Source organism: Neovison vison, chromosome 13, assembly GCF_020171115.1.
Source record: "Neovison vison isolate M4711 chromosome 13, ASM_NN_V1, whole genome shotgun sequence".
NCBI lineage: Eukaryota > Metazoa > Chordata > Mammalia > Carnivora > Mustelidae > Neogale > Neogale vison.
In genome coordinates, this window is record NC_058103.1 from 62,591,661 (window position 1) to 62,603,774 (window position 12,114).

Sequence of the window (12,114 nt, forward strand, 5' to 3'; positions counted from 1 at the left end):
TTGTAATACCTAAAGCAACCATTAAGAAAATTATTTTTAAAAATATATTCAGGGGGTGCCTGGGTGGCTCAGTGGGTTAAAGCCTCTACCTTCGGCTCAGGTCATGATCCCAGGGTCCTGAGATCAAGTCCCAAATCAGGCTCTCTGCTTCCCAGCCCCCCCCAACCTGCCTCTCTGCCTACTTGTGATCTCTGTCTGTCAAATAAATAAATAAAATATTTAAAAATATGTATATATATTCAGAAAAACTATATGTATTAAATAACCTATAAATAATATTTATTATTCTATAATATTTATAGAATACTAAATAACATTCAAGTAACTCACAGGAACATATAAAAGAAAAAACCAGAAGAACAAAACTTGCAAGGAAAAAATAAGACAAAAATTAATTTGGCAGAACTAAATCCTAATATATCAATAATATATCAGTTAAAATAGAGTGTATGAGAATATGTTAATAGAAAAAAATAACTCAATTACATGCTGTTGACTAAAACTCACTTTGAATGTAATGATACAGGCAGGTTAAAAGTAAAAAAGATAGAAAAAGATAAATAATCCAAACAACTGATTAAAAGAAAGCTCTATTAATATAAGACAAAACAGACGACGGAAAAGGAGGACATGACATACAAATGACAAAAAGGTCAATTTACCAAGAAGACAAAACAATCCTAAATGTGTACTGTACCCAACAAAAGAGCTTACCTGACAAAAAAATTATAGAATAAGAGGAGAAAAGCTAGGTACTTCAATACCTTCATCTCCATAATCAATAGAACCACTAGACAGAAAATCAACAAGGATATAAATCTTGGTTGACCCCAGTTTCTAGGTTGGGTGACTGAGTAGACAGGTATCTATCAGATAGATGGATTTTCTCCCCAAGGGAGAAAACTGAATTTTGGATCCGTGCCTCAGAAAACTTTCAAACTTATAAATAGACATGTCTGTCCACCATTTAGTGAGCATCTAGAAAAGAGGTGGTCCAGAGTGCAGACTCTTGAGCCAGAATGCCTGAGTTTGACGCCCAGTCTCTCCACTCTGTAGTTAGCATCCTTGAGCGAACAACTCAACTTTCCTGTATCTCAGTTTCCTAATCTGCAAAAGCTATATAATAATGGAATTTAACCCCAGAACTGTCCCTTGAGAGTCACTGTGATGATTAGATGGGTTAATGTATATAAAAAGCTCAGGAGAGAGTAAATACTCTACATATGGTTGTAATTATTAATTCTAACTACAAAACTTTTTGTAGTGTTGAAGACACACAGATGAGAAAGACACAATCTTATCTGGGTTACTATGAAAGCCTAGAGCTCAGGAAAGAGGTAGAGACTACAAAAAAATAATCAGTCAAGCAACACAGAAAGTACAGATGTGGATGAATTATTCAAAGAAAATGAGCAGAATGAGAAGAAACATTGGCTGAGGACAGAACCTGTAGTATGCAGTCATTTCAGGGGCAGACTGAAAAAGTAACTGGGTTAACAAGAAAGGTAAGGGTAAAATTAGTGAGATGGCATTAATAGAAGCCAAGAAAAAAAGGTGATTAACAACAGCCAATGTTTAAAGGTCAAGAAAAAGACTGAAAAAAATCCACTGGAGCAGCTCAGCAGGTTACTGGAAATCTTTGTATGATCTGTTTCCATGTGGTGGTGGGGAAAGAAGTTAGATTTCAGTAGTTTGAAAAAAATACAAACTGTTCTTTTAAGAAGTTTGACTGAAAAGAGAAAAAAAAAAAGAATAAAAAAGCATGAGGGAGGATAGCCCAGAAAACCTGAACTGAAGAATGTTTATATGCTGATATATAAGGTAAGAAGAGACTGGAGATACAGGAAAGGATTTTATTGAAGGTATACTTTCCCTCTTCTACTCACTCCTCCCCAACTTGTGCACGCACACACTCTCTCTCCCTCTAAAAAAAAAAAAAGACTGAAACCTTGAGAGCTTCAGTGCCAAGTAAGTTTGTAAACATTGCTTAAACTATCTCTCTTACAGATTCCCAATTCATGTTACCATATGACTGTTCTGAGGAGACGTAAATAAACTTAATAGTTTTTTAACCCAGAATTCCCTCACATTCATTTGACTAAGGAACTCTCAAGTTATTTCTATCATCATCAAGAAGAACGAGTGTTCTCTGGAGAACACCTGGGAGAGTGTTTGGAAATGTACTAGACATTTCTATGAAGTCAATCCAATAGTCCTAACCCTTTGAATAAGAGCTTTCAAACAGCCATAAATCCATCTACCAATAATCTTCCAGTCTAAATTTTTCCCCATCTTGTCCACAAGAACACAGTGAAACTATCCACTTGCAAATATTCAGAACGTTGTCCTCTAAATCAAATAATCTGCCATCTTACCTTGATCATTCATACTATCCATTATCGTCATTAATTTCTTTAGCCTTGCCATTGACTCCTGTTCATTTCCTTTGCTCATAAAGTCTGTTCCAAAACCAGGGATCATCCCCTGAAATAAATATATTTAAACATAAAAATCAACAATAACTTGAAATTAAATTGTTCAGAATGTTCACATTTAACTACTGGCTTTATTTTTGACACTGTTTTTAAAATTTTTTTACCCAAACAGCAAAAGTAATAAAAGCAAATGCATCTATTTTTAAAATTTTTAATGAAAAGCAGAAGAAGAAAGAAGAAAAAAAAAACTTTTAGGATAACTAACCAAGATCTGACTGAAGGGGCCCATTTTCATGATATTTTGAAATTGTTCATACATGTCTCGCAACGTAAACTGACCTGAAATACAATATAAATGGTTCAGATATATTAGAGAATGTACATTTCCATTCAATAAAATTAATCTTTTCCTTAGTCATGGGTTCATCCTGAAGCACACTTGTAAAACATCCAACTGATAAACATTCCTGAGCAGTCACTAGGGGCAAGATCATCAGGTGAATGCACTGTAGAATATAACACAGATTCTGTCCTAGAGAAGCTCACATTCTATCAGAGAACAGGGACAAAAACAAATATGCAAAAACCTTGAAAACGAGGCAACCCAACTCTACCCACTAGGATGACTAAAAAGCCTGACAGCACCAAAAGTTAAAGAAGATGTGGAGCAAGAAGAACTCTCACATGTTGCTAATGAGAATGAAAAATGGCAAGACACTTCAGAAGATTATCTGCCTTTTCCTAAACAACTTGGCTGTCCACAGGACAGGAAAGTGATAGACTGTGGATGAAATACTACCCAGCAAACAAAAGAACAAGCTACAGGTACATGCAACTAAATGGATGAATGTCAAAAATTTATGCTCAATCAAAGAAACTAGGTGGGGGGGAGGGTGGGAGAAAGGACATAACTCTAGGAGTCTCACAATATGATGTACTTACGGGGAAGGAGAATGAGCAAACTTTGTAGTTAATGGAAATGTTGTTTCCTGATGGATATGGGTTATTCTGCATTGTCAAAATTGATAGAATCACATCCTTAGGAACCAAGCATTTCACTATGTGTAAATGAACCTAAATTAACAACAACAACAATAATCCAGAGTATTTTCTGTTTATGTCCTAAAGATATAACTAGAAAAGGTATTTGGGTTTTGCAGTTCTGTTAAATTTAAGGGGCAGTACAATATTTTAAAGGAAATGTTAGAGCAGACAGCTAGAAATGCAAAAATAAACAACAGTAGAAAAAGTTAAGGCTGAAATACACATTTGGCCATTATATAGAAGGGACCATTGAAACCATGACAGCAGATGAAATCCACTGTCATGGAACCCAAATGAAGAATTTTAAAACAAAAGAAAGATAACACTTAAGTATTGGGAACCAAGGTAAAAAAGAAAGATTACTACTTTTGCCCTTGGTGACCTCAGAAATAGTAGAATGCTAAGAGCAGAAGCAAAATGCAGATACAGGGAGAGGCCTAAGAGTCAAAAAGTAGACTGACTAGGGATATAGTTTAGTGTGGTGGTGGAAGCACTGGTAGGGCTGTCCAGTAGAGAGGAAGGTGGGGAAAAGAACCTGGCAATGAGGGATAGAATCATTTGTACAACAAATATTTATTAAAGATCTACCAAGTGCCAGAAATAGGTACTATAAACTTGAAAGGTGAGGAATACAGCTATGAAACTTACCTACATCTTAAAGCAGGGAAGTCAGATATCTAGTAATTGTGATGAACAATACAAAAATTATAGGGTGCAATGGAAACATAAAGCAGAGAGTTGTAACTCAGTCCAGGAATCAGGTAAAGTGTCCCTAATGAAGGAGAGACTGAAGTATGAGTAGGAGTTACCCAGTATAGCTGGGGAGAGGAGGGTGGAAGTAGGAAGATGAGAGGACACCTGTCTAACAGGCAAAGGCACAGAGGTGATAGACAGCAATGTACATTTGAGAAGCTGAGTGAAATTCAGCCTACCGGCACATGAAATGTTAAGAACAGCATCAAAAATGATATGAAAGGGAGTGCATGGGTGGCGTGAGTTAAGCGGCTGCCTTCAGCTCAGGTCATAATCCCAGGATCCTGGAATCGAACCCCGCACTGGGCTCCCTGCTCAGCGGAAAGCCTGCTTCTCCCTCTCCCTCTGCCTGCCGCTCTGCCTACTTCTGCTCTCTCACTGTCAAATAATGAAATCTTAAAAAAAAAAAAAAAAAAAAGTTACAGAAGATGTGACCAGATGGTAGAGTCTTTTTTTTTTTTTAAAGATTTTAATCTCTACACCCAACATAGGGCTCAAATTCACAACTCTTAGATCAAGAGTCGCATGCTCCTCCAACTGAGCCAGCTAGGCACCCCAATGGTAGTGTCATTTTAAAAAACATCCTAAAGGCAATGGGAAGCCATGGAAAGATTTTTAAGAAAGGCAGTAATGGGATCAGACTTGCATTTTTTCAAAGATCATTTAGCTACACTATTAAAAAAATAGATCCAAGGGGAAGAATCCAAGAAACAGGAAGATTGTTAGAATAAACAATCTAGGCAAGAGATAAACTTGCATAATTGAAGGAGCCCTAGGGAATGGAATGGAACGAAGATATTTAGGAGATGGACTTACTAGGCCAGTTGACTGGTGGGAAAAGGAAAGGGCAGAGTGAGGAAGAAATAAGAAAGAGTTCACGACAACACCCGTTTCTGCCTCTGGCAACAAGACATTAGCATTCATTTAAGATAACAATCCAGTAAGACAGTAGGATGGGTAGATACGGATATGCTGAATTTGAAGTATGGATGGAACATCCAAGGATGGTCTAGTAAACATACAGATAACGGTCTGCACCTCCAGAGAAAAGAAGATGGCCTAGCATTGATCCCTGAAGAACACCAACATTTAAGAGAGAGATAAAGGCACTGGTAACTGACAAGATAAGTGAGAAAGAGCAGAGAGGCAAGATAGTATGTGATAGAAATGGTCCATAATAATATATGTTGAAAGCTCCCGATTTTATATGTATCAACTGATTTAATCCTCACAACTCTATGAAGAACAGACTTAGAATTACCTACTTTTTACAGATAAAGAAATAAAGGTTAAGTAATTTGAAAAAGTTATATAGCTAAAAATAGATCAGATATAAATTCAGGTATGGTAGATTTAAGAACTTGAGCTCTTAATCACAACATATATGTTCTACAGAAGTGGTCTTTAATGTGGTGTGAAAAAATGTGTGTGCTTTATTTCATTCTTTCAAATTTCTTTATATTTCATTATATATTATATATATACATATATATGCACACATAATTTATAAGTAAACAAAAAAATTTTTTAAATTTATAAGTAAACAGATTAGAAAAAGTGTTCCAACTTACATTTAACCTGTTCTACTTCAAGAAACCCAATGAAAACCTTAATTTTAACCTTAAGGCAATTTGATTACAAGGAAGAAAACAAAAACACTCGATTCTATAATTGTTCACATATCTGAGATTTTAAATGATTTGCATATAATAAACATTTGATGAATCGAACTGTAATCACAGATTTATCATTTCAAACAAATTAACAGTAGCTTCATCGAAAAGAAATCATGAAAAGACATCTGAGAGCAAATGCTTTTGCTTCTCATATACCATGTTTCAACTTCTCTATAAGTGCTTCATTGTCATCCAACTTCAACTCATTGACTTTATCTATCAGTCCTTCAATGTCGCCCATACCTATAAGACCCAAAAAAAGAAAAATTAACAACAGTATATGCTTTACATTATAAAAAAAATACATGCCCACAGATAATACTCCTGTGAGATAGCAGGGCAGATGTTTCTACTACACTTTACAAGTGAGAAAACTGAACCTTCAGAGGTTAAATGACAAAGCAGGGACTCTAGCCCAAGGTTTTATTCCAATTCCATGATCTCTATTACCTGGTACAAAAAGTTTTACTGCCATTCCCCCTGCTATTACCAAAACTAAATATTTTTGTATTGTGCTCTAAAACTTTTCCAAAGAACTTTCCATCTAATAGCTCATTCTACCACTCTCACCACAAGAAGCAGAAATCCATCATCCTTACTTTTTACAGGTGAGGAAAATAAATTGTAGAAGGTGATGATTTTCCTAAACTAGTCAATGAAAGGGTGGGATTAAAATCCTAATCTGTCCTAAAGATCCATGCTATTTCTTGGAGACTTCTCTATATCCCCACCAATGTACATACCAAGAAGTTTGCTGATGAAAGGCTGTGTTTTGAAAGGTTCAAAGTCATCTATGTGTTCCCCTGTACCGATGAAAATAATTGGACTTTTTGTGGCAGCAACACTGCAAAGAAAAAGAAAACAAAGATAATCTCAAAAAGGCAAACAAATTTCTAGCAGATATCAAAGTAATTAGATAAAAGTACACAGTTCCAAGTTTCTTTTCACTTGTTAAAACAGAACAATATCAGAAAGACTCCAAAATTCTGTTTCTATTTAAACTTCTTTTACAGACCATATTTTGGTCCACTACTGGAATATATCCTATTTTTAAAAATTTTTTTAAGTTGGAGTATATATTGAAATATATTTTAAATGATCAATAAGAAAGCCATAAATACACACACACACACACACACACACACCATATAAGCCCAAGACACAGGACAATAGCATTAATGACACTTACGCACTGAGTGCACCACCTCCTTTTGCATGGCCATCAAGTTTTGTCACTATGACTGAGGCTACATCTACTTTATCTTTAAAAGCCTTTGCCTGGGCTTCACAAGCCTGCCCAATGGAGGCATCCATCACATAAACAATGTTATCAGGTTGCTAGAAAATTTAAAGAAAGATACATATTTTTACTGCTCTTAAGCAAATGTCATCATTAGAAGCGACACAAAAACGCTTCTTATAAATAATTATTCATTAAATTAATAAATATTACACTTGATCTTAGCCAAAAGGCCGAGAGGGAATACTGTACTATGTATTAGGCACCATTTAGGTCCTGAGACTAAGAGATAAACAAGAAAAGTCCTTGTCCTTGTGAGACTTATATTCTAGTCAGAAGAGACAGATAAGAAATGGGCAAGTCAACATTTCCAATGTTCAACAATTAAAATGGGATAGAGAGTATCAGTTTTGAGGTGTGGGAGACTTCTTTAGGTAGGGCAGCCAGCAGGGATCTCTCCGGAGATAACATTTGAGATGAGGCCAGAATAAAGGGGGAAAAGTTATGCAAAGATCTGGAGGAATCACATTCTAGGCAAAGGGAATACTAAAAGTAAGAGGAAAAAAGTAGAGAAGTATGCACTAAAACCAAAATGAATGAAACACGTGAGGTTATATCCCTTAGTTTGGCTCAACTAGGTTAAAATAATGGCATGGTTAAAAAGAAACCTGTTGGCATTAACCATTAGCCAAAGAATTACTGCCAACTTCTCAACAGCAAAACATGGGTTCATGGGCAAAATACATTCTACAGATGTATTTTGTACTCCTAAGTTATTTCCACCACAGTTTTAAAGAGACTAAACGATCATTAACATTTTTAAATGCTTCATTTTGAAAATCTTTCAAAATTCATCTGAAGTAAATGTCCCAATTTAATTTAAATAATTTACAGTAAGAAAAGTCAATAAAGGGGTGCCTGGGTGGCTCAGTCAGTTAAGCGTCTGCCTTCAGCTCAGGTCGTGGTCCCAGGGTCCTGGGATAGGTCCTCGCGTTGTGCTCCCTGCTCAGAGGGAGTCTGCCTCTGCCCCTGCTTATGCTGTCCCTCTCTCTTACTCTCTCTAATAAATAAATAAAATACGGGGTGTCTGGGTGGCTCAGTGGGTTAGAGCCTCTACCTTCGGCTCAGGTCATGATCCCAGGGTCCTGGAATCGAGCCCCACATCAGGCTCTCTGCTAGACAGGGAGCCTGCTTCCCTTCCTCTCTCTCTGCCTGCCTCTCTGCCTATTTGTGATCTCTGTCAGATAAATAAATAAAATCTTTTTAAATAAATAAATGAGTAAATTTTTAAAAATTAAAAAAAAAAAATTCAGTAGATGGGGTGTCTGGGTGTCTTAGTACCTTCAGCTCAGGTCATGATCCTGGAGTCCTGGGATTGAACCCCATGTCAGGCTCCCTTAGACAGGAGTCTGCTTCTCCCTTTTCTTCTACCTCTCCCCCTGCTCCTCCTCTCTCTCTCTCTTCCTCTCTCTCTCAAATAAATAAAATTAAAAAAAAAAAAAAACAGAGAGAGAGAGACTGTCTAGTAACAGAGGCTATAATGCTGAATAAAGCATTCTTAAAAAAAAATTTCAACAAATAGTAAAGGTAATTCTCAATTTTTATTTCTTGTTTTTCTTATATATACAATAGGATGATTGACAAAGGACAATTTTTTTGATACATACTCAGGAAAATTTCTATCTAGTGTAGAGAAGATTAAGTCCTTACCATACAGATACACAAACCAAACATAGAAATAAATTACTTGGAATCCACCATACAGACAAAAAATAATTTATATGAATCTTAAACTCAATCAGGGGTTATAATTAAATTAACCAAATCCTTACAATGTTGTTAAATTCAAAGTTACGGGCACCTGGATGGCTCAGTGGGTTAAATTCAAAGTTACTTACTATAGCATTAGCAACTTGAAGCATTTCTTCAAACAAAGAGTCTTCCTGTTTATGGCGGCCACTTGTATCAACAATAATAATTTCAAAATTTTCATTTTTGAATTTCTCCACTCCTTCAGAGGCAATGATAACAGGATCCATTTCTGTATAGCTATTTAGCAAGGAAAAGTGATTTAATGACAACTGCAGAACAAAACTTTCAAAGATTAATAATTTGGCAATTGCTGGTATATATACCTTTATTCAGAAAAAGTCATAATGATCACAATTTCAATTTAGAAGTATAAAATCTAATAAATATTAAAAACAGCAAACAAAACAATAATAAATAAAAATAAAGATAGCAAACCATTCCTAGAGGAGCATAGAGCAGTATCGTTTTCCAATTACAAAATTCTATGTGATTCTGCTGCATGTCTTTTCTTGAATGAATTGTGCTTCCCTCTAATACTTTTTATATTTCCTTTAATAAGTGATTACTTTACATATGCTTTCCCATTTAACACCCTTTTGTAAGCATTTTATAAAACCATTAAATATTCTGGAGTGCCTGGGTGGTTCAGTCGTTAGGCGTCTGCCTTCGGCTCAGGTCATGATCCCAGGGTCCTGGGATGGAGCCCCACATTGGGCTCCCTGCTTGGCAGGGAACCTGCTTCTCCCTCTCCCACTTCCCCTACTTGTGTTACCTTTCTCGCAGTCTCTCTCTCTCTGTCAAATAAATAAATAAATAAAATCTTAAAAAAAAAAACAAAAACCTTAAATATTCTTGTAAAACGTGACTTTTAGGCTGTATAACATTCTATCATATGGTTATACTATCATATATTAAATAAATGCCCTACTGTTGGTCATTTGAAATATTTCCAATTTCTTAGTATTAAAAATATAGCCAATATATAAAGAGATCATAATGCTGTTTCTTTGAAATTGTTATGACATACTCTTACACCTTGAATTTGAATCAAATGATCTGATAATTGAGACATTTGACTTATTTTTTGTTAAATTTGATGGGAGTTCTATGGGCTTCCAGGATTTGGATGTCTGTTTCCTTCCACAGGTTGGAAAGTTTTTAGCTATTATTTCCTACAACCAATAATCTGCCCCCGTTTCTCTCTCTTCTTCTGGGACTCCTACAATATGAATGTTATTACATTTAATGGGTAAGCTTTTGGTTTCTAAAAGAAAAGTGTCTTCCATAAAAGTTTAATTTCATTCCTAATATAACCACAGTCGTGATATAACCACATTTTCACAATCCTCAAATATCTTTTCTACCTGAAAATCAAGAAACGAGATCCCATTTTAATCTGTACCGTTTTCAGAAGGAGCAACTTTTTACACAGATCAATACTGTCAAATGAAAAGACATATGTTAAAAAAAAGTTTTCCCCTTACATGAACAATAAAAAATCAGGTAGGAAGGCATTTAATAAGAAAATATGTGAGTTTTAAATGAAGAAAATTACTATATTTAAGGACATAAATTTTTAAAGCAAGAATGACATAGAAAGTTCTCAAACTCAACAAAACAAATATAGTAAAGGTGTCAGCTCTCCACTAAGTTAATTGGTTTCAATGTAGTTCCAATCAAACTTAAGGGAGATTTTTGAACTTAATGAGGAATTTTAAAATTTAATCTAGGAAAATAAACAGGTGAGAATGGGCAAGAGAATGTTGAAAAAAAAAAGAGATTACCATTACCAGCTATTTTTAAATGTTAAAAACAATTAAAATTTATAAATGTACAAAGAAACATATCATATACAAGTATATAATGGAACTGCAATGATGTCATAAAACAATTACCTTAAACAGTATATGGTCTATTCCAGAATTATTAAGATCCCATTTTTAAATAAATGTGTTAACAAAGTATAATACATTTAAATGGAAAAGTTGCACAAACTGTAAACTCAGTGAATTTTCACAAAGCAAACACACCCAGATCAAGAAACAACAGAACTGGCACCACACTCCCTCCCAAGAGTAATCACAATCTTGTCAATAAGATCCCATTTGTAATCAACTCTATAGTAGTCTACTGATACATGTAAGACACACCATTTTAAGTGTTCATTTTGATGAGTTTTGACATATTTACATATAACCATTATCACAACAAAGTACAAAAGCAGTATAGATGCCATTTCAATTTAAAATATCTAACTATATCTGTGTATTCATTTGCACTAACACTGAAAAACAGCACAAGGGGGCACCTGGGTGGCTCAGTGAGTTAAAGTCTCTGCCTTCAGCCCAGGTCATGATCCTAGGGTCCTGGGATCAAGACCCACATCAGGCTCTCTGCTCAGCAGGGAGCCTGTTTCCTCCCCTCTCTCTGCCTGCCTCTCTACCTACTTGTGATCTCTGTCAAATAAATAAATAAAATCTTAAAAAAAAAGAAAGAAAGAAAAGAAAGAAAGAAAAACAGCACAAGTGGACGTGCTAAAAACTGGGAAGTGAAACTGTTAGTGCTTTCACTTCTTCAAAAATTTTAAGCAATATAGATTTTTTTAAAAATACAGAACAAATTATAATATAACAAACAGTTCTGTATATATCCCTCCCAAAATAGATGCTTAATATGTAAACTGAACAGCAGAGATGCAGTTCAAATTCTTCCTCAGTCCCACGCCCTTCAGTCCTCCCAAAGGAAACAACAATCACTAATACTTTATTCCATACATGTATTATGTTTCTTAAATTTACATGAGCAAAAGAGAAATTATTTAATTAATGGTATGGAGAATACTGTTTAAAAAATGCTCTGGCTTTGGCCAATAGTTATCAGCTAAATTATTTACAAATTTTGAACCCTAAGGATATAACTGTATTATCCCTTGATACTTTCTTATCGCTTGATTTTTAAATCTATTATTAGAAATAATTCTTATCCTAGCTTTGCGCAGTGGCAGTATCGTAGCCAATGAGGTTTATCCGAGGCGCGATTATTGCTAATTGAAATAATTCTTATCCTAAAAATAAAATTCCTAACATTATTCTCTAATCTACCTATTAGAAATCATAAAAAAAAACCTGAGAGAAAAAAGAATTTAAATAAAGAA

At 35.0% G+C, this 12,114-nt stretch overlaps 1 protein-coding gene and 2 pseudogenes across 2 annotated transcripts in view; 1 reads left to right on the top strand and 2 right to left on the bottom strand.

The window, feature by feature from the left end:
• Positions 1-12,114, bottom strand: part of SRP54 (signal recognition particle 54) — a 41,933-nt gene that overhangs the window by 7,922 nt on the left and 21,897 nt on the right. For both annotated transcript variants that reach the window (XM_044231431.1, XM_044231432.1), the window contains exons 8-13: positions 9,047-9,197; positions 7,098-7,246; positions 6,652-6,752; positions 6,065-6,151; positions 2,701-2,774; positions 2,376-2,484 (exon numbers count right to left, since the gene is read on the bottom strand). In XM_044231431.1, the coding sequence (XP_044087366.1) occupies positions 2,376-2,484; positions 2,701-2,774; positions 6,065-6,151; positions 6,652-6,752; positions 7,098-7,246; positions 9,047-9,197 (671 nt within the window). The remainder of the gene's footprint in view (positions 1-2,375; positions 2,485-2,700; positions 2,775-6,064; positions 6,152-6,651; positions 6,753-7,097; positions 7,247-9,046; positions 9,198-12,114) is intronic.
• On the bottom strand, positions 7,257-7,393 carry LOC122894788 (annotated as a pseudogene).
• Positions 11,947-12,058, top strand: LOC122894802 (annotated as a pseudogene).